Raw genomic sequence first — 22,689 nt, forward strand, 5'->3', positions numbered from 1 at the left:
GCGTCACGTGGAGCCTATCGCAAATGCAGAATCTGGGCCCCTACCCCTACCTGTTCAACCAGGGTCTGTATTTAACAAAGTTCCCAAATGATTCCAACTTGTGCTTGTTTGAGAAGCATTACTTTAATGCTCCATTCCTTGCCCCAGTAAACAATGCTGGCTATACTTCTGACAGTGCCAAGGGAGTTGAAATGGTGAGGTGTAAGAAGACTGCGACCGAGAGGCACCTGGCGAGGCCACGGAATCCCTCCAGCACCTCAAGACCAAACGCACAGTGCCGGCAGGCCGGGTCGCAGCCGTCATCTGGACCGCGCCAATCCGGCTTCCGGGCTCCGCGGCCCAACGCGCGCACGCGCAAGCCAGTAGTGCTCTCTCCCACTTCCGGGAGGGCACCGCGCAGGAGCGATTTACAGACTCCGCGTCGCGGTGCCTTTTATTCTGAGACCGGCTCGGGTGATCTGAGCGGTCTGTGCAGCCAGGAAACCTGGGAATACGGTACTGAGGGCGCCGTGGCCCGAGGTGAGTCTTCCGTCCGCTGGCGCCGGGCAGGACTGGGAATTCCCACGCTGAGGAAGTCCGCTCCACCTTCGGGAAACTTGCTGGTGTGGTGGTGCCGCCTTCGCATGCTCTAGACGTCCGCTCACTGGTCAGAGCTGGCATCGGTCGCCTTGGCCCCGCCCACTTCCGGGGGTCCTTCCGTCCTTCCCAGGGCGTTGGGTGTAGGTTACGCACCGGGGCTGCTTTTGGAGTTTTACGTTATTACAGAACAATTCACTGCACTCTTGAGTCAGAAAATTCTCTTGGAAGTTTTTTGGAAACTGTAATTTCATCAACGATAATTTGGCAAATAAGTGACTTACTTGTAACATAAGTCCCGTAGTTGTCCGCGCACGGATTCCTCCATTGCTAGTTCATTTCATCTTCCAGACCTCCAAACTTAATGGGGCCTTCTCCACATCGTCACTCACCTGCTGGGGGACTTTAAAGAAACCCGCGGCTTCAAATATGTTGGCTTCAAATATGGGTCTGGGACTTCCAAAATCTTCACCCAAATCTCTCGTGAACTCCGTAATTGTAAATCCAAATGCCTGCTGTACATCTCTAGTTAATAGGTGTCTTAATAGACACTTCATTTCTTAGTATGTCTAAACCAAGCTTCAGATTCCCACTATCTTCCCAATCTAAATAAATGGCAAACCATCCTTCCAAGATTGCTTAAGCCTTAGTCATTGTTACACATCCCATCCAATTCGTTAGTAAATCCTGTTGGCTCTACTGTCACTATATCTCCAGAATCAACCACAACTCTAATCCAAGCCACCACCATCATCCAAGCCAGAGTCTACAGTTGTCTACCTGGTCTCCCTGCTTTCATCCTTGTTCACCTACACTATTCTCCACAACAGCCAGATTGGCCCTCCTGTTTCATGTACCTCCAGTGATGTTCCCTATCACTCACAATGAACTCCCAAGTCTTGGACATGCTTTAGAAGTCCCAGCATAAACTACCCCAGTTTCCTCTCGGATCTCCTCTCCTGTGGTCCTTCCCCCTGCTCACTGTTCTCCAGCTACACTAGTCTAACATCCCATGCCTCAAAGCCTTTGAACCTGCTGTTCCCTTTGTCTGGAGCACTCTCTGCCCAGATAAACACATGGCTTCCTTCATCAGAGAGGGGCCTTCTCTGATACCTCTCCACTCACCCTCACCCCCATGTGAAATCTCACTCCCTCCCCATTGTTGTTCCTTATCCCCTTTATCGTCTTCAATCTCTTGGTAGCAGTTATCCACAGGAGACATATATTCCTTGTTGGCATCTCCTCCCACTCGATAAATCTTGATAAGGCAGATTATTGGATTCCCACTGCCAAGGACAATGTTTGATACACAATAGGTGCTAGATATGTATTTGCTGAATGAATCACCAATAAGAGCACACATTTTATAGCAGTTACTCTGTGCCAGTCACTGTTTTAAGCACTTTCCATACATTCTCATTTAATTGTCACAATAATTCTGTCGTTCCCATTTTGGAGATGGGGAGTGTGAGACACAGAAAGATTAAGCCACTTGCTTAAGGTCACACAGCTAGAAGGTGGCAGAGCCAGGAGTTGCACCTTGGCAGCCTGATACTAGTCCCTATTTTAAACTATTATCATAAACTTTCTCTCTAACAAAGTAAATTTATTTCCTCTAAAAACGGCCTAATGAGTTGTTTCCTAGTTTCCTCAATTCCAAAATGAGATAGAAAAAATGTTTTTTGAATTCTGAGTCCAGGAATTTTTAATATTTATGAAGACTTTTTTTTAATAACAGAGAAAATGCTTACGTTATGATTTCAAGTGAAAATGCGAAGATACAACATTGTATGAAGTCATTGGTTAGTAAAGAAAACATCATGGTTTAAAAGGAGGGAGGTGTGTTTGCAGCTTTAACAGTTATTTGAGAAGGATTTGAAATGAAGATGGTGAGTAAACCTGATAATATTTTAACTTCTTAAATTGGGGTGGCCCCATGACAAAGCAGGGATTCCCAATCTGTTTGTGTAGAGGAGAGCTAATATGATTAGGCCTAGGGGAAAATGTTCTGGGGACAGAAAGGTTTGGGACATTTAGCGTACTAAACCCCTCTTAGAAATTGACAGTGCATGTTGGCATCTAGCATTAAAGACTCTGAGAAGACACACATAAAAAGTATGCCCATATCATTTATTGTCCAGATGGGATTACTTTTATCTGGAAAACATCCTAAACCAGTCTGGATAATAGGAAGACAGCCATAAATAAACCAGGATCATCCCTGGCTAACCAGGACCAACAGTCACCCTAAAGAAAGCTTTAAGTTTTGTGTCATTCAACAGTTCAGAACTTAGTTAAGCACAAAATGCTTTTTGTAATTTTTTTTCCCCAGCATGGCTTTCACACCCTGATTAAACAGTGCCTTAAGGGCACTGGTTGAAAACCCCCTGTGATTAGGAATGATGTGGTGGTAGCATTGTTTTTTACTCTGATCTGTGGAGACAGTCTGATGTGTGCTTCATATTTTCCTGATTTTGTGTCCCGTTAATCCTAGTGAATTCAATATCTCAATACTACATTTAGTCATTCTCAAAATCCTTGATGTTTTCTTGCCAGGACCCATAGGAGATATTGAACTGTCACCTGTGAGTAACTCACGTCTTTTCTTTTTAAGTAGAAGAACTTCTTTTGCTTTTTAAAAGTACTACACAATGGACTAGCTAAACTGTTGAACAAATACCATTTCCTAATATTAAAAAGTAATGGGTATCAAGCACTTCTATAAAGAAAACAATCCAACCCTATCAGAAGAAATGAGAGTTGAATGAAGATAGACGTTTTCCTAGAGAGCTGGATAATGGATCATCCAAGGCACTCTGTGCGAACTAGATCCACTCTCAATGTGCTGACATTTTGTGCTCCTGCCCATGAACAGGGATAAATTCACTCCATTGACACTGTCCCCACAGAAACTTAACATGACCCCCACCCCTTCTTCTCGGACGGCAGTACCAGTCCCTGACCACGTATTATGTGAACTCTCTCCTGACGGTCCATGCTCCCTGACCTTCTGTCTCCTTACAACTGTATTAGAACACTGCAAATGATTCTCATAATGATAGGATTGTCACAGTAACAATGTAGAGTATGAGTTGGTTGGAGGGGATGACTATGGAGGCAGAGTCCAGGATAGAAGAGTCAAGGATAGACACTCACCCAGCATTGCTGCTTTGAAGAGACTGTTTAATAAAGGGGCTATTTACAGAGGTGTGGCCAAGTTTAAAAGAACCTTTAGCACCCCAGACCCAAAAGGTCTGCTGCAGCAAAGGAAGAAGAGCTGCCAGCAGAAGCTGTGGTCTTTGAAAATCACAACCATTGTCAGACCCCACCAAAGTCAGGAAGGAGTAGGAAAGAAATACCTTGGCCTCTTTTTCCTCCCCTCCTACCACTTACTGCCAGAGCATTGGGTGAACCCAACCACAAGAAAGGTAGAGGAGTCAGGTGCTATAGGCTGTAAAAGTCAGCTGTGCAGAGTACAGGGCAGGAAAAGAAGGACCAAGAATGGGTTTAGGGGACAAACAGAATAATCAGCATGAGAGAAAATAGTCCAAATGATGAACCCCCGAATTAGGTCTTGGCAGTTGGGGTTAGGAAAAAGGTCTATACTATAGATTTCGGTCTATACTGTTCTGTTGCTTTCCTGCCTCACGTACCTTTCTCCCCTCTCCCTACCATGCCTCCTCCTCCACTTATCTAAGTATCACCCCTCCTTCAAGTCTCAACTCAGATCCTACCTCCTTCCTCAAATCTTTCCTGATGACCCATTTTATTGATCATGCCCTCATCTGAATCCCTGTATCTTTGTCTGCCAGGGCTGCTATAACAAAGTACCATAGACTAGTTGGATTAAACAACAGGAATTTATTTGCCTCACAGTTTGGGATACTGGAAATCTAAAATCAAGATACTGTCAGGGCCATGCTTGCTCTGAAACATCTATAGCATTTTGGTAGTGGCTTGCCACCAATCCATAACTCAAGCTCTGCCTCTGTCGCATGGCCACATCTCTTCCCTCCCATCTGTCTTCTGTGTCCAAATATCCTCCACCCATAAAAACGCCAGTCATATTGGATTAAGGCCCATCCTGTTTTAGTTTAGGCTCACCGTAACTAATAACATCTTCATAGATCCTATTTGCAAAAATGTTTATGTCCACAGGACCAGGGGTCTTGGTGAGGAACATGATTCAATCCAGAACACCCTGTCATCATACCGATCTTGCGATCTTGATAACTAACACTGAGCATTTTTATCTTCAGGGTTATATATCTTGTTAGAGATGCATCCTGACCCTCAAACTAAATAGAAAACTCCGGGAAGACATGAAGTACAAAGCTCTGCATGTAGTAGCTGCTCAATAAGCTTTTTCCAGAGATGAGAAAGAATGCCATGAAGACACCACTGAGTGAAAAAATGGTGTTTGATTTCACAGAGTAAATTCTCTTTGAGAAGGTAAGCCATGTTTTCCTTTGCAGCAATGGGATTGAGCTATTTTTTTTTTCCAGAAGTGAAACTCTTCTTTATTTTTTTGTGCTGATTTTAAAAGTGCTACATGTTGTTCATAAAACTTCAGACAATATGTAAATATACAAATGAGAAAATGAAAGTCCTTACCATCTTCCCTCTACCTACATTTAGCCAATTGTTAAGAGTTTGATGAATTCTTTTTCTGACTTTATTCATGCATATGTGATCATGTAAGAATGAGTAATATCATACTATTTATATTCTACAATATATTTTTCTCAGGTGACTATATATCATAGACAATGATAATATATCATTTTCAATGACCATAAAATTCTACTGTTTAGAAATATACTTCTGGAAATAGTCTCCTATTATTAAACAGATAAGTCTTTCTTATTATTTTCTTATGAACAGTAATGCAATGAATATCATTACATACACATTTTTATATACTGTCATTTTTTTTTTGTTAAGTTTCAATTCAGTTTTTATAGCAATTTTTTCCCTATGGATATTACCAGATGTTCTAGTTGGCTAATGCTACTGGAATGCAAAACACCAGAGATGGATTAGCTTTTATAAAAGGGGGTTTATCTGGTTACCCAGTTACAGTCTTAAGGCAATAAAGTGTCCAAGGTAACACATCAGCAATCGGGTACCTTCACTGGAGGATGGCCAATGGTGTCTGGAAAACCTCTGTTAGCTGGGAAGGCATGTGGCTGGCATCTGCTCCAAAGTTCTGCTTTCAAAATGGCTTTCTCCCAGGACGTTCCTCTCTAGGCTGCAGTTCCTCAAAAATGTCACTCTTAGTTGCACATGGGGTATTTGTCTTCTCTTAGCTTCTCTTGAGCGAGAGTCTGCTTTCAATGACTGTCTTCAAATGGTCTCTCATCTGCAGCTCCTGTGCTTTCTTCAAAGTGTCCATCTTGGCTGTAGAAGCTTGCTTCTTCTGTCTGATCTTATATAGTGCTACAGTAATTTAATTCAGACCCACCCTGAATGGGCGGGCCAACACCTCCATGGGAATTATCGAATCAGAGTCATCACCCACGGTTGGGTGGGGCACATCTCCACGGAAACACTCAAAGAATTACAATCTAATTAACACTCATAGGTCTGCCCACACAAGATTACATCAAAGATAATGGTGTTTGGGGGGACATAATACATTCAAACTGGCACACCAGATATTAGCCATCTTTTATTTTACTTTTGCCAATTTAATAAATAAAAACTATTGTGTTGGGGAGACATCTGTTTTTAGAAAAGTGGAGTAGACATTTTTCACTATTCTTCCCACAAAGTACAACTAGAAATCCTGGGCACTATGTATAAAACAAACATAAGAAGACTCTGAAAGGTGGGGAGAAGAAGGCAGACTGGCTAGGGACCTTGAGACCCAAGGAATGACTGGCAGGGACTTCCCTGAATATTTTTGCCTCACATATCTGAGACTTGATGCTGAAGAAACGGTTACCCAGAAATACCAAGGGTGCAAACAAAAGAAAGCCCCAACAAAAGGCTGCTCATTCTAGCCAAAGGATGAAGAAAGGGGCTGCCTAGCAAGACAGAAAAGACACAGTAAATGCTTTACTCCAAGCAGATACCACAGGATAAACTGTGGCTCTGTCCTCATCCACACCAACAGAAGAAGCTTATATTCCACCCTTACTGAACCATAGCAAGGTGCCTCAGTCCCCTCCTTGCCAGAACACAAAATCCTGAAGAAGGAACTGGATCTTTAATTTCCACTGGGCAGTAGCAAGGACCTGACCATTGTGTCAGTGGACACTACATTGGGAGTCTGTACGTCCACTACAACACAGCAGAGACAAGCCTCTCCTTCCCTGCTGGGATGGTATCAGAGAAGGCCTAGTGGAGAGTCAGGACTTTCACCACTGCTCAGCATTAACAAGGCCACGCCGCAACATGGCATCATTGGAGGTCGTGGGGAGCAATAACAATGTATTTGTACCCCTCCAAGCCTAAAAGGTACCAGTAGAGGCTTACTGTAGAGCCAGAACTCCCATCCATATCCAGCAGTAGTGAGAAACCCCCTCCCACCATCAGTTGTCAATGGGAATTGAGTAAGGAACCTGGAGTTCTACTCCCATCTGGCAGTAGTGAGGCAACCCCCTCCCTCTTCACATACAGGAATGGTGTCACAAAAAGCATGCTGAAACCAAACATTTAATAAGATCCAGTGGACTTCCAGGAAGATGACGGAGTAGGTGAGGCAGACTGGGCTTCACCTCTATGAAGGAAACTAGATTGGGGCTGGAGGCTGCCCAGGACCGTGGTTTCGGGGTGTGAGCAGCCACTGAGGCACTCCTATGGTATGTGGTGGGGACATGGATGGAAAGGTGGAGAGATTACACTTCAAGGGATAGGATGAGTTTGTATGGCCGGGACCGCTTCCTGGGACTGGTAACAGTGAGACAGCCACCAGGCAAGGGAGTGAGCAGCAGCTCTCCACTCCCATGCACCCACCTTAACAATGAACTGGGGAGATATCCTCCACAGCCACATGGCCAGAAGCTCCTGTGAGGGAACCTGGGAGGCAGTGGACAAGTATTGACCACATTTACTCTCCCCCCACAGAAGTCTGGGGGATTCATGGACAAGAAGTGGGGATAGAAAAGCATGCCACATGGAAATACCAGGAGCCTCTTCCACACCCCAGAGGCTCACAGATGCACAGCAGGTGGGAAGCGGGGCACATCTGAGCTGCAGGGTGCCCTTGAGTGGATTCCCTGCCAAACTGCACAGGGCCCACATTGCACCCCTAGGGCAGGGAGTCCCCAGTGCACATGGAGAACTGGTACACTGATTGGATTCCCACCAGGTTTGGACCCTGCCCAGCACACAGGAGAAGCTGGAGGAAAGCTGACTTCAGAGTATAGGGTGGCTCAAGAACGCCACCTGCTGGTAGGACAGGGAATTTGCATGCCAGAATGCTTCCAAATTATATATAAATGCTCAAATAACTTGGCATTTCCCCCAAATAATCTTACCAAGATAACAAATGCCCCAAACCCAACAGAAAATCATTAACCACCTGAAGAACAAAGAAGATACGGACAAGCCAAATGAACAAATTAAAAAGCCAGAAGAAACACAAAATTCAGAGCAAATAATTAAAGAAGTACATACAAATCTCCAAAACAACTTCAATGAGATGGCAAAAGACGTAAAAGAGATCAGGAAGACTCTAGAAAAGCAAAAGAAGAATTTGAAAAAGTAAATTTAAAAAGGCATATCTTGGAGGAAGCCATTGAAGTCAGAAGCTGAAAGTAATGAAACCCAGAAGAGAAGGAGCAGCAGACACGGGCCATGTGCCTTTCCATGTGGCAGAGGTGTTCCAGATGCCAGCAGCCTGTCTCAGAGTCCAGGACAAACTATTCGAGAGAAAAGAATTGTAGAAGCAGCAATTATCAAAGAAGTAGGCTATGAAATACAGGATATTCTAACAGAGTGGGAAGCTTGGATTAGAAGAACAAGAAAGACTCCACCTACTATGGAGGAGATACTAAAGAATGAAAAATATAGAGAAGAAGTGAAGATCAAAAGCAAAGAAGTATATGAAAAAGAAAAACTGCTAAGTAAAGAGAGCAAAGAGGAACTCTTGGCTCCGCTGATTCAAACTCAAATTAAAGGGCATGCCTCTGCTCCATGCAATGGAAAGGAAGAACACTCAGAGGATCCCAGTAGCACTGGTAAAACCTTTCAGCCAGGATCCTGGATGCCACAAGATGACAAGAGCCGAAATGAATGAATTCACTATGGTAAAATAGTTTCGTTTATATGGATGTGACTATTTTAACAAATAAAAGAAATAAAAGTTTCATTTACAATAATAAGTTACTTGTAAAGAGTTTGGAGTGATAAAAAAGTTTTAGTAATGGATGGTGATGGTAGCACAACGTTGTAAAACAATTACCACTGTACATTAAAAAATGGTTAAAATGGCAGATTTTTTTATATATGTTACCACCACAAAAAAATTACTTTGTATCTTCTGAATGTTCTCTATTCCACTGAGTTTGGTTTTAATATGTACTTTTTTCAGTGAATATTTAACTTGAATTAAGTATTCCTTATATCCAAACAGACTGCTCATTACATTTTAGATCCTGTGATCATTTAGGAACTGCCCTCAGTTATTTCTTGGTAGAAATGATGAGTTTTCCCAAATGATCAAATATGAAAGAAAAAAAAAAAGGGAGAGAGGACTCCTGTTTATGGGGAGGCATGAGGTAAGATTCTAAAGGACTAATTAAAAACATGAGCTTTGGTAAACATGTAGAAGTAAAGAAAATTTCGTTGATTAATTTCAACCGAAAAAATCCATTCACAATAGCAACTAAAATAATCAAGTACCTAGAAATAAACTTAACCCAGGATGTAAAAGACCTCTACACAGAAAATTACAAATTGTTACTAAAAGAAATCCCTAAAAAGGTGGAAAGATATTCCATGTTAATGGATAGGAAGGATAAATGTCATAAAGATGTCAATTCTACCCAAACTGATCTACAGATTCAATGGAATTCCAATCAAAATTCCAACAACCTACCTTGCTGACTTGGAAAAGCTAGTTGTTCGAGTTTGCTAGAGCTGCTATAATGCAAAATACCAGGAACAGATTGGCTTTTATAAAGGGGATTTATTAAATTACAAATTTGCTGTCCTAAGGCCATTAAAGTGTTCAGACTAAGGCATTGACAAGAGGATACCTTCACTGAAGAATAACTGATGGCATCTGGAACACCTCTGTCAGCTGAAAAGGCATGTGGCTGTGTGTCCTTAGCTTTGTATTTCCAGAAGTCCTTCTGTCTGCAACTCCAAACATCTCTGAGCATCTGTGTCAGCTCCCCAGCATCTCTCTCAAAGTTTCTCTCAGCTGTTCCAAGCTCCTTCTCTGGGTAAGCTCTCTTATAGGACTCCAGTGACTTAATTAAGACCCAGCCTGAATGGGCAGGGTCCACATCTCCATGGAGATATTTAATCAAACTTGTCCACCCTAATCAACAGATTAAGCAGTCTGCCCCTGTCCGGCGCTTTCTCCGCCTCGCCTCGAGTCCTCGGTCGGCCGGCGATGGGGACCAGAGAGACAGGGGGAGAGAGGGCACGGACAGTATCTTACCCGGAGCACTTGTGATCACTCGGGACCCACAGTGGTGAAGCAGATAAACTTTTATTGGAACTAGGCAATCATCATCTTTACAGGTTCCGCCCGGGGCAAGACGCCTCGGGGGAGAACAACCTCGATGCGGCCGTCAGGCGCGGCTCCTTGTGGGCTGTCTCCCCGAGCTCTGCCCGGGAACTTTCTTATAAACCTTACGTATATCCAATGGGCAAACGCCACGCATACAAGCATGATTGGTGAATACAGAGGGTTGTCACATACATCACAAAGCGGAAGCAGGATGTGGGCGCCATCTTTGCACCACTCGATGGGCGGGGGGAACTCAAGGGCAGGCTGCAGCTTGTCTACTAGGCCTAATCCGGAATGTGGCTGCTCACATCTCCCCCTTTTTGTTTTTATTTTGATGCCCCAGTGTCTCCAGTGATGAATGTGCTCCCGTGGACCTAGATGGCCCACAACGTATGTTTTGGTGCTTTGGGGAGTCTGGACTAGGTCCCGGCCATACTGCGGCGGGGCCTCTGGCACCGACCAGAATGCTCACTTCATATAGAGACCGGAGAGCCCATGAGCTGGAAACCATGTGGCTCTCCTTGCAGTACTCAGTCTCGCAACTGGGGGACAAGAGGGTTAGGAGAACGGTAGCCAGTGTCGAGGGCGTCACTAGGTGTCTCTGTGCAATGGCAGGGGTCCCGTCTGGCCACAACTAGGACTCTGCCCAAGAGATCTACCTGAGACAAAAATAGGACCACTGGTGCCGATTATTTATATCCGGGATTTTGCCAAATACTTAGCTGCGAACCTTGCCCCCAAATGCCCCGCTTCGAGTGGTTGGGATGGGTGCTGGGCAGAGGGACTATAGTCATCAGGAGGGTTACAGGCAGAGGACATGGCCATCATGGCGGTAACACGTAATTGCTGTTGTCTTTGAAACAAACGCTCCAGCAAACTCTTAACAATGATCAAACCTACTAATAACCTCACAGCAAGAAGAACCCAGTTGGTCAGATTAGGCCAAGAGAACCAGGAGGGAAAAAAGGTCTTAACTGAGATACCCCGCTGTTTTAAGGGGGTCAATAGGGGTGAACTCCCAGACTGCCCCATGCTTGCAGTCGGCACTATCTCTTAATCACTCGGAGAGCTCTTCCGAGTCCCCGGGGCTACCTGAACGCCCACGGGCCCTAGTCCTCGCACGAAAAAAGGGGGTGCTTACCTTCTCGCGGTGATCAGTCGCGGAAGTCAAGCCACGGATCCCGGGAGCACGTCTCCGTCGGGTCGAGGGGAACGCGAATGAGGTTCCCCGTACGGGCCACCACTTGTCCGGCGCTTTCTCCGCCTCGCCTCGAGTCCTCGGTCGGCCGGCGATGGGGACCAGAGAGACAGGGGGAGAGAGGGCACGGACAGTATCTTACCCGGAGCACTTGTGATCACTCGGGACCCACAGTGGTGAAGCAGATAAACTTTTATTGGAACTAGGCAATCATCATCTTTACAGGTTCCGCCCGGGGCAAGACGCCTCGGGGGAGAACAACCTCGATGCGGCCGTCAGGCGCGGCTCCTTGTGGGCTGTCTCCCCGAGCTCTGCCCGGGAACTTTCTTATAAACCTTACGTATATCCAATGGGCAAACGCCACGCATACAAGCATGATTGGTGAATACAGAGGGTTGTCACATACATCACAAAGCGGAAGCAGGATGTGGGCGCCATCTTTGCACCACTCGATGGGCGGGGGGAACTCAAGGGCAGGCTGCAGCTTGTCTACTAGGCCTAATCCGGAATGTGGCTGCTCACATGCCCCCACAAGATTGCATTAAAGAATATGGCTTTTGGGGGGACATAATATATCCAAACCAGCACACTAGTCATCAAATTTATTTGGAAGGGAATGGGGTCTTGAAGTGCCAAAAAAAAAAAAAAAACCTTAAAAAGAAGAATGAAGTGGGAGGACTTACACTTCCAGACTTTGAAGCCTGTTATAAAGCCACAGTGGTCAAAACAGCATGGAATTGCCACGAAGATAGCCATATTGATCAATGGAATTGAATTGGGGGTTCAGGAAATTGACCCCCAGATCTATGGTTGACTGATTTTTGATAAGGCCCCAAATCCTCTGAACTAAGACAGAACAGTCTCTTCAACAAATGGGGCTCGGAGAACTGGATATCCATACCTGAAAGAATGAACGAGGGCCCCTACCTCACAACCTTTACAAAAGTTAACTCAAACTGAATCAAAGACCTCAGCATAAGAGACAGCACAATAAAACTATTAGAAGATAATATAGGGAAACTTCTTCAAGACCTAGTAAGAGGAGGTAGCTTCTTAGACCTTACACCCAAAGCACAAGCAACAAAAGAAAAAAATGGATAAATGGGAACTCCTCAAAATCCAAAGCTTCTGTGCCTCAAAAGACTTGGTCAAAAAGATGAAGAGGCAACCAATTGAATGGGAGAAAATATTTGGAAACCATATATCTGATCAGAGACTTGATATCCTGCATATATAAAGAAATCCTACAACTCAGCAATAATACAAACAGACCAATTATAAAATGGGCAAAAAATCTGAAAAAGCATTTTTTCTGAAGAGGAAATACAAATGGCTAAAAAACACATGAAAAAAATGTTTTCACTAGCTATTAGGAAAATGCAAATCAAAACCACAATGAGATACCATCTCACACCAATAAGAATAGCTACCATTAAACAAACAGGAAACCACAAATGCTGGAGAAACGTGGAGAAATTGGAACTCTTACTCATTGCTGGCAGGAATGTATAATGGTACAGCGCTGTGAAAGACAGTTTGGCAGTTTCTCAGAAAACCAGATATTGAATTTCCCTACGATCCAGCAATTCTAGTTCTCAGTATATACCCAGAAGATCTGAAAGCAGTGACACAAAGAGTCATTTGCACACTGATGTTCATAGCAGCATTGTTCACAATTACCGGGAGATGGAAACAATCCAAGTGTCCTTCAGCAGACGAGTGGATAAACAAAATGTGGTATATACACATGAAGGAATACTATGCAACAGTAAGAAGGTACAAGATCTGAAACATATGGCAACATCAATGAACCTTGAAGATATAATTCTGAGTGAAATAAGTCAGACACAAAAGGAGAGATACTGTATGTTACCACTAATATGAACTCCCTGAACAATTTAAAATCAGTGTCTTATAAAGTAGAATATTGGGGACCTAGTGATAGACAAGGCTAGTGAGGGGGGAATGATACCTAATTTGCTCATATATATTAATGAGGGTGAATTTAAGGGTATGGGAATGGATAGGGGTGATGATTGTTACTGGTATTATAAGTATCAGAGCTGCACTGAAGGCAAACAGGATTGAAAGGGGTTGTTTAAAGGCTTGTACAAGATCAGCACTAGAAATATTGATAGGCGCTTGCATGATATACTTCTAAGTTATGACACTGGTACAGACAGTTGACAACAGAGTGGTATATGGGAAAAATCTACCTGTTGCATACTAGGGACTATGGTTAAAAGTAATACCTTACTAGTACCACACAAGTATTAGGGACAAATAATTAAGGGCTGAAGAGAGCTATGAGGTATTTTTGGTCATGAGAATTGTTCATGGAGAGTGTTGCGGATTGTACAACTAAGTGATGATAGTGGGACATATTGATTGATTATCATTGGCAAAACAAATGCTAGGTGAAACTAGGAACCCCCTACTTTATAAGTCAAGCCCTTGATCTTGAGGCTTGCTCTTGTGAAACTTATGGTTGTAAAGGGGAGGTTAAGCCCACCTAAAATTATGCCTAGGAGTCACCTTCAGAGAACCTCTTTTGTTGCTCATATGTGGACTTGCTCTCTCTAAGCCCAACTCTGCAGATAAATTCATCACCCTTCCCCTGGCGTGGGATAGGACCCCCTAGCTGAACAAGTCTCCCTGGTGACATGGGACACAGATTTTGGAAAAGAACCTGACCCTAGCATCAAAGGGTTGAGAATGTCTTTTGACCAAAAGGGGAAAGAGAAAGGCAACAAAATAAGGTTTCAGTGACTAAGAGATTTCACATAGAGTCAAGAGGCCATCCTGGAGGGTACTGCTTTGCAAGCTTCAGCTAGATATCCCAAATGGCCACAGTATAAGCCCAAATCAACAGTAGCCCTGAAAACCTTAAAGAATACCCTGGTTCCTATCTGAGACTCTATAAAAACCTGTAAAAGTTTCACTCCGTGAGTTTATCTTCAGAAACTTAAATGCTCCATAGAGCTCCTATGCCAGCTAAGTTCCAAGTCCCAGAGGCTACAGCCTCTCCAAGATCATCAACCAGTTGTGTCCCCTTTTCCCATAATGTCGACACCCCTTTTCAACATGAACAATTTAGGGTGGTCACTGCCTAAACATCCCTGAAGATCAAGAAAGTGATAAACTAAAGGAAGGGGTAGCAACAGACAAGATAGAATTTAACAAAAGATTAGGAATACTGAATATCTATCTAATTCTTTTTCTCAGTTGCTAGGGTATTAGAAGAGCTAGAAGGAAAGAAATAAAATGGTGAAACTGTAACCCATAGCATTCTTTGAAATTTGCTATATAGCTACTTGTTAAATTGTAATTTGAAAGTTACCACCTTTTTGTATATATGTTATATGTCATAGTAAGGAAATAATTGAAACTATGGTACTGTAACCCATAGCATTCTTGGAAATTTCCTTTATAACTATTTGTTAAATCATACTTTGAAACTTATCACCTTTTTGCATATATATTTCACAATAAGGAAATAAGTGAAACTGGAACTATAATCCATAACATCCTTTGAAATTTGATGTCTACTTGTTAAATTACACTTGGAAAGTTTTAATTCTATGTAATATGTTATATTTCACAATTAAAAAAGTGATAGCCAGTTGTCCGTATATCTATTTATTGAAATGTCAGTTCTTTCCACTGATTTAAAATATTTTCATTATCATATACTAAATTCTCATGTTACTGAATTGTCCATTTATGTTTATGAATCTTTGTGTCCATAACTGTGCCATTTACGAGACTGTTTTAATTATTGACACGTTATATGTTTTGATATCTGTAGAGAAAGTTTTCAGTGTTCAATTTTTCTTTTCCTAAATTTGTCTATTTTTCCACAGTTTCCTTTGTGAAATTGTGAAATTTTTAATGTTTATCAAAGTAATATAAACACATTGTTTTAAAAAGTCAAATAATGCTGCTCGATGCCTATCAAGAAAAATAAAAGTCCCTAGCCTCACTTATTTCCATCCTACATAGCAGAGGCTCCCAAACATTCATGGTTTATAGCCTTTAGTAATTTTTTTCATGGCACCCCTAGGCCAAAAGGAAAAACTAGCATTTCCATTGATTGAGAAGTTAGGTCTAACAATTTAGTAGTAGTAGTTCATGCAGTGTCCGAAAGATGTCACTGTGTTTCCCTCAAAAATTCAAAATACCCCTTGGCAACACTGTGAGCCTGCTAGTGATTAACCTCGGGGCAGAATTCGGACCTGTGGTCATATGCTAAACCTCATGTCTTCTTCCCAGGAGGGTGGATAAAGACAGTTTACTGGCTGCACAGGCCAAGGGAAGGAGATCTTGGTAAGGAGAGGTGTTAAGTTCAACTTTTCTTTATCCAGAGCAGTAGTTGTCAACGGGGGTGATTTGGGCCCCCAGGGGACATTTGGCAATGTCTGGAAACATTGGTTGTCATATCTGAGGTGGTGTTACTGGTGTCTAGTGGAGTTCGGGGATGCTGCTAAGCATCCTACAATACACAGGATGGCCCTCTCCCCATCCCACAAAGTATTATCTAGTCAAAATGTCAATAGTGCCAAGATTGAGAAAACCTGAACTAGAGTCTAATTAAAGTCTAGACTCTAGACTTTCAACAAATTAATCTGTTAATCTGCACACCAACACCTCTGCTTGCCAAGGTTCTTGGTGCTGACAGTTCTTAAACTTTCTATTGTTCTGCAGCTCCCCTCTCTTCCTCCCTGGGTAAGCACTTGATAGAGGGAAGAAAGCTGAAATCTATGTTAATTGTAACTTATTCATCTTCCCATCTTAGAAAGCTTTGTTGACAGCTTTCATCTATTATCATTTTCTCTCCCTTTCTGTTTATCTTTGAGGATTTATTCCTTTTCTCTTGTTTTAATGGGGGTTGCAGAAAGAATGGGAGATAAACCCTCAGACTTTCATGTTTTATCAGAAGTCCCCACATTTTTTCTTATAAATAAAATTAAAATCAATTACCAAAATCTAAAAATGAAAAATCCTAATTTGATTAGTATCTCAATAACTTTTATAACCTTGGAGTGGGGAAGACTTTCATAACAAAGATTCAAAGTCCAAAAACCATGAAAGAAAAAGTTGATGAATTTTATAAAAAATAAAACTGTAAGCAAGGTAAATTTGGAACCAACATTGGCATCTCAAAATATACAGAGGTCCCAGAAATCAAGAAAGAAAAAACCAATCAAATGGGCTGAAGAAGTAAATAGTTTACAGAACAGGAAATACAAATGGCCTTCAAGCATGAAAAAATGCTCAATATCAGTAATAATGAAACAATTGCAAACTAACACTAGCCTGAGATACCATTTTTTTAGTCATCAGACTAGCAAAAATCCAACTGAGTAGATGTTCATAGCATCTATTGGGAAGGATCTCTGATAGAAGAACAGATTTGCAGGGTGGGGTGGTGGATGAGGGAAAATCATTATTTAGACTATTTTTAGACCTGTTAAAGACTGAGATGCTATCCAATAGAAATATACAAATGCAATTAAATTTACAAATAAGGGGCTCAAAAGCCTGGGCATAAAATACACATTTGAGAATTGTGGACATTCAGTATCTGATGGTATTTGGCATTTGAGACAATAAGAAAAGACCCCAAGGGATGCTAATGTTTGAAAAGTCCTGTTCAGCAATAGGAACTCAAAAAGGATCCCTAGGAATGATCAGACAGAAGGGAAAACCAGAAGAGTGTGGGATAGAAAACAAGGGGGGGCGGAGTTTCATGGAGAACGTGGTCAAGAATATCCGGAAGAAAGTATAATAAAAGGCCCCTTTACAGTAGCAGCCCCCAAAATAAAATAGCCTGGCATAAAATAAACTCACCCCAAAATGTACAAAACCTATATAAAGGAAAATTCTTTAAAACTTTACTGAGAATGGATGAACAAAATGTGGTAAATCTGTATAATTCAATCCATACTATTTGGCAATAAAAAGGAACAAAGTACTGACACATACAACAACATGGATGAACCTCAAAACATTTTGCTGTGTAATAGAAGCTAAATACAGAAGACCACATATCATATGATTCCATTTATATGAAATATCCAGAAAAGAGCACATTTATAATGACAGAAAATAGGTTAGTTGTTCTCTGGAGCACTAAGGGTAGAAGCAGACAGTGACTGCAAATGCACACGAGGTTCCTTTTGGAATGATGAGAATGTTCTAAAATTAGATTGTGATGATGGCTGTACAACTCTGTAAATGCACTAAAAATCATTGACTTGTATGCTTAAAAATGAGTGAATCTTATGGTGTATAAATTACACCTCAATAGAAAGCTGCTAAAAATCATTCTACTGAAAGGAAAATTCCATATTGTAAATCTGTCATTTTTCCCAAAATGTATCTTTAATGTCAATGAAATTTCCAATTTTGTTGGTTTTCTGGAATTTGACAAAATGATTCTAATGTTTATATGGTTTATAAGGTTTCCAGGTTCCCAGTCATATCCTCTCTCCTGACTATATCATTTATATAGCTTTTTGACTACATAATTAGTTTACTTCAATGAAAATGCTCATTGTGCTAGCTTAAGATGCTATATCAAAGGAATTGGTTGCTTAATTATTATTAGAGTTTTAGGGCTAGCACTGGATTTTCCCATATTTTTGGTCCTGCAGGTAGAATAATGGGGAAAGAGAGTCTGATTACATTTCATATTTTATGAAGAGTCGAATACAATTTCATTTAGTGCCTATATCGACCCATTTAGTTCTCCCAAGATTATATATGTAAATTGTCTCTCTTATCCTTACCTCCTTCAGAAACTTGCAGGTATCAAAACATGAGTGAGATAGAGCAAGCGGAGGCTCAGCTCTCTGAGTTAGACCTGCTGGCCAGTATGTTCCCTGGTGAGAACGAATTCATAGTGAATGACCAGCTGGCTTTAGCAGAACTGAAAGATTGTATTGAAAAGAGGACCATGGAGGGGCGATCTTCAAAAGTTTATTTTACTGTCAATATGAACCTGGACGTTTCTGAGGAAGCAATGGTAATTTATTTTTGTTTTTGGAAGAATGGAAATATGTTAAGATGTAAAATAGCACTTAAGGCATTTTTCTTCTTTTTTAACAGGTGATGTTTTCTCTGGCCTGTATTCTTCCTTTTAAATACCCTGCAGTTTTGCCTGAAATTACTGTCAGGTATGTTATAGAAACTCTAGCCAACTTTAGAGCTGAAAATTAATCTGAGAATAAAAGTGGCTCTCAAATTTGTTTTCTGTTTCAAGAAAACTGATTTAGGATTTTGCCCATATCTTTTCTTATCAGATCAGTATCACTAAGTAGATCCCAGCAGACCCAGCTGAACACAGATCTGATCACATATCTGCAAAAGAATTGTTGTGGAGATGTCTGTATACTGAACGCCACTGATTGGGTTAGAGAACATGCTTCTGGCTATATCAGCAGAGATGCCACATCATCCACCACCACAGGAAGCCCAGCCCAGTCAGTAGATGTCATTCTCACGCGACTCTGGATTTATAGCCATCACATCTACAACAAATGCAAAAGAAAGAATATTCTAGAGTGGGCGAAGGAGCTTTCCCTGTCTGGATTTAGCATGCCTGGGAAACCTGGTGTTGTTTGTGTGGAAGGGCCACAAAGTGCTTGTGAAGAATTCTGGTCAAGGTTTGCCTTCACATGTTATATACCATGTCATTGATTTTAGTACTAAACAAGATAGTAGAGATGTGGAAATAGGTATGTCTGTTGTGTTGTATTTTCATGTGGATTCAATCTGAAGTTAGTGGATAAGACAGCAGTCACAGACCGTTAGCATTAGCCCCTGCACCTGGCACAGTGTATGCACACGGGAGACATTCTTTAAATGTGTGTGGCTTCATTGAGCTCCTGACCGAGATGCTGCCTATGAACCTAGCCACTACCCGTGGCTCTGATTCTTCCTTCATCTTGGTCATGCCATCGGCTGTTATACCCCATGAAACAAGGGCTTTCTAGGACCATCAGAAATGCTGTTTGTCTTCTCATTTCTCTATAATATCCTGAGTTTCTGAGACATCCTTTCAGTAGTTTGAGATTCAGCAATTTCCACATTTCTGAAATGCTGGTAAGAGGCAGAATCATGGCAATAAATAAGAGTGTGGGGATGGGAGTAAGACCAGAGTCATGTTTGGTTAAAATAAATCCCTATGAAATAAAAGAAGATTTCCTTCCTTCTAGGAAAAGGAAATGATAAATATGTTTCATAACTTCTGTTTTTAGTGCTCTGCAATATACTATACATTTTGAAAATTTCTACTTTGAACATTTCTTTTCAGGCTCAGAAAATTAAACTAGAAGAGAATTTTAATTCGCCATAGAGAAGATATTCCTTTTGATGGTACAAATGACAGAATGGAAAAACAAAGAAAATTTTCAATTTTTGAAGAAAAACTATTTAATGTTAATGGAACCAGAGGAAACCACATGGACTTTGGTCAGCTGTATCAGTTTTTAAATACCAGAGGATGTGGGGATGTTTTCCAGATGTACTTTGGTGTGGAAGGACAATGAGCAGAGGATAGTTGAAAGTATTTTGTTCACTATTGTCCTTTTGATTTTTCCCACTCTTTCTTAAAAGATTGAGTCATTTTATTTTAGTCCCATTCTAGAAAGTTAGGAAGGAAAAAGAAGTAGTATAACTGGAATGCATCTGTTAAAAATAGGTAAAACATCTGATCATAAGAAAGCATAACAATCATGATTGAAAGCAGAACTGAGTTTCAGGTTATAATCTTAAAAGTGTTGCTAGAAATTTCTTGGCATAAAAACTACCCACTTTGAAAGAGAAACTAATTGCACTTGAGGTAGATAATGTTGGTGGTCCAAGTCGCCACCCAATCCCAAACCATCTCCCTTACCTGCCTCCACTAAACACCCTGGAAAAGCTAAATGTTCACTCCCCCAGCCTCTGTTACAGCTAGATGTGGCCTTGGGACACAGCTTTGGCTAAGGGACTTCTGCAGAAACTTCTGTTTTACTGGTTAAAGTGATAGATGCAGCTAGGCCACCTCTTGCCTTCTTCCTGCCACAAATACCAGCATGATGGCTGGAGCTGCAGTAGTTCTTTCAACCATGAGGTATGAAAGGGCCAAGAAAACCACAGAAATGCCAATGCCCATGTTATCAAGCTGCTGATTCAACCCTATTTGCTGCCTACCTCTAGACTTCTTATGATGAAGTAAAGCAAAACCAGTTGTGTTTAAATTTCTGTGCCTGATACTAACAATTGAAAGCAAGTTTGCCAAATAGATTTTTTTCGAAGCTTTAGTTTGCGTGTACCTCAGCTATTTCATGTACAAATAGATGGAGTTCTTCTTAAACAAAGTTTGAAGTTTGTCCTTATTTTTGTACACTTAGGCCCTGCTTGGGATCCTGGGCTTGCCTCACAAAGGTGGAGGAAAGGGTAGAACTTGAACTTTTTAACAAGCCTCAATAATTCAGCAAATTAGTAATCTAGAGAAATAGTTTTTGGCAAATTGGATTTTGATAAATTTTTCACTCTAGAAAATGGCTTTCTACAAATTTATTTTCAGCAAATTGACCTAGAGCCAAATAAACACACCACCTGGTTTTTGAGGCCCTTTGTCAATAAGTTCAAAAAGTGTTTATTAAGGATTCACTAATTGCTGTCACTTAGGTTGGCACCATGTGTTGGATCTTCCTTGAAAGGTAAGACTTGTTTGTGGGGTTAGTGGTGAAGGGGGTGACCAGGAATGCATTATTTATCTTAATAAAAAGTTGGAGGCAATGTATGTATCTATCACTAAGTAATCAGTAAGTAAAATATGACATGCATATTATGTAATACTACCAAAGGTCAAAAGGAATAAAGTATAGTTAATATGATAATCTGGCTAGATATTAAATGCAAAGGTGGATAAAGCAGCCACAGTGTTATTTCTGTCACATTGGACATGAATCTTACATACCTCCTTACAGCCCCTGCCTGCTGCCCATCTCCCAGTCACCCCATCAGTAGCCCTGGGAATGCCAGTCCTTCTCTGCTGCCACCATGCAGCCAGATGGACCAGCTGTGTGTCTGAAGTTTCTGACCTCCAACTACTTCCAGATTTGGATGAAATACCCTACAGAACATGGAATCTGACATGCCTAGAGGCCACCAAAGAGTTCAGATGATGCACTCCAAAAATACAGAGGAGTTAATTCCTTGTTAAGTGAATCTTGACTGATGGGAAACAGAAGTCTGGAGGAGGCAGTCAAATACATTTCCCTTCCTTCCTCCATCCCATGAGCTATTCCCAGATATAACTTATCTTTGCAGTTTGTGTGGAGAGGTCCAGCATGCTGAGCAGACACACCTGCCAACTGACCTGCTGGGTCTTGGTTACTAACATGATAGCCCATCATTCCTTATCACTTCCCATCTTCCTTTACCTCACTTTCCTACTTTGCTTCTTTATCCCCAATAATGCACCACCACTCACTTTGTCTCAGACTCTGTTTTCTGAAAAACTTGAGCTAAGATGTACCATTTATGGAAATGAAAAAAAAAAAAAGGATGTATATTTCTGCAGAAGCAGCTATATGTCAGTTGCCTTATGGAAGAGAAATTTGCTGAAACATAAATTATTTGCATGAGATTAGACTATGTGGAGCTAATTGCTTATAGTGAGTCATGGAAATGCAGGCTCAGGCACAAGAGAATCCAACAAATGACTGCTTTGCTTTATTACTTACACAGCACAAAGGATCCAAAAGAGCAGGGGAAGAGATCCCATCATGTCTGGTCTCCTGGAGAAGTCAACTCCTTGGGTCACAGTCAGTGGCTTCACACCTGGTGGCACCACCCACCCCACTTCATGTCAGAGGAGAAACACCTATCCTGTCTGTTCTAGTTTGCTAATGCTTCACTGGAGGATGGCCAATGGTGTACGGAAAACCTCTGTTAGCTGGGAAGGCACGTGGCTGGCGTCCACTCCAAAGTTCTGGTTTCAAAATGGCTTTCTCCCAGGACATTCCTCTCTAGCAAGCTTGCTCCTCTTCAAAACGTCACTCACAGCTGCACTGAGTTCCTTCTCTTTGAGTCAGCTCATTTATATGGCTCCACTGATCAAGGCCCATCCTGAATGGGTGGGGCCATGCCTCCATGGGAGTATCTCATCAGAGTCATCACCCACAGCTGGGTGGGGCACATTCCAAGCAAATCTAATCAGCACCAAAAACAT

The 22,689-nt window shown here is 41.7% G+C and overlaps 1 protein-coding gene across 1 annotated transcript; it reads left to right on the forward strand.

Annotated features, from left to right (window-relative positions):
* The first annotated feature begins 365 nt into the window (after positions 1 to 365).
* On the forward strand, positions 366 to 21,349 carry RWDD2B (RWD domain containing 2B). The gene is given in 6 exon segments (XM_037832857.1): positions 366 to 519; positions 4,836 to 5,028; positions 18,263 to 18,489; positions 18,573 to 18,640; positions 18,767 to 19,129; positions 19,780 to 21,349. Coding segments are annotated over 4 exon segments (873 nt in total). The 5' UTR covers positions 366 to 519; positions 4,836 to 5,028; positions 18,263 to 18,282; the 3' UTR covers positions 20,015 to 21,349.
* Positions 21,350 to 22,689: the final 1,340 nt, after the last annotated feature.

This window comes from Choloepus didactylus, chromosome 1, assembly GCF_015220235.1.
Source record: "Choloepus didactylus isolate mChoDid1 chromosome 1, mChoDid1.pri, whole genome shotgun sequence".
NCBI classification, from domain to species: Eukaryota; Metazoa; Chordata; class Mammalia; order Pilosa; family Megalonychidae; genus Choloepus; species Choloepus didactylus.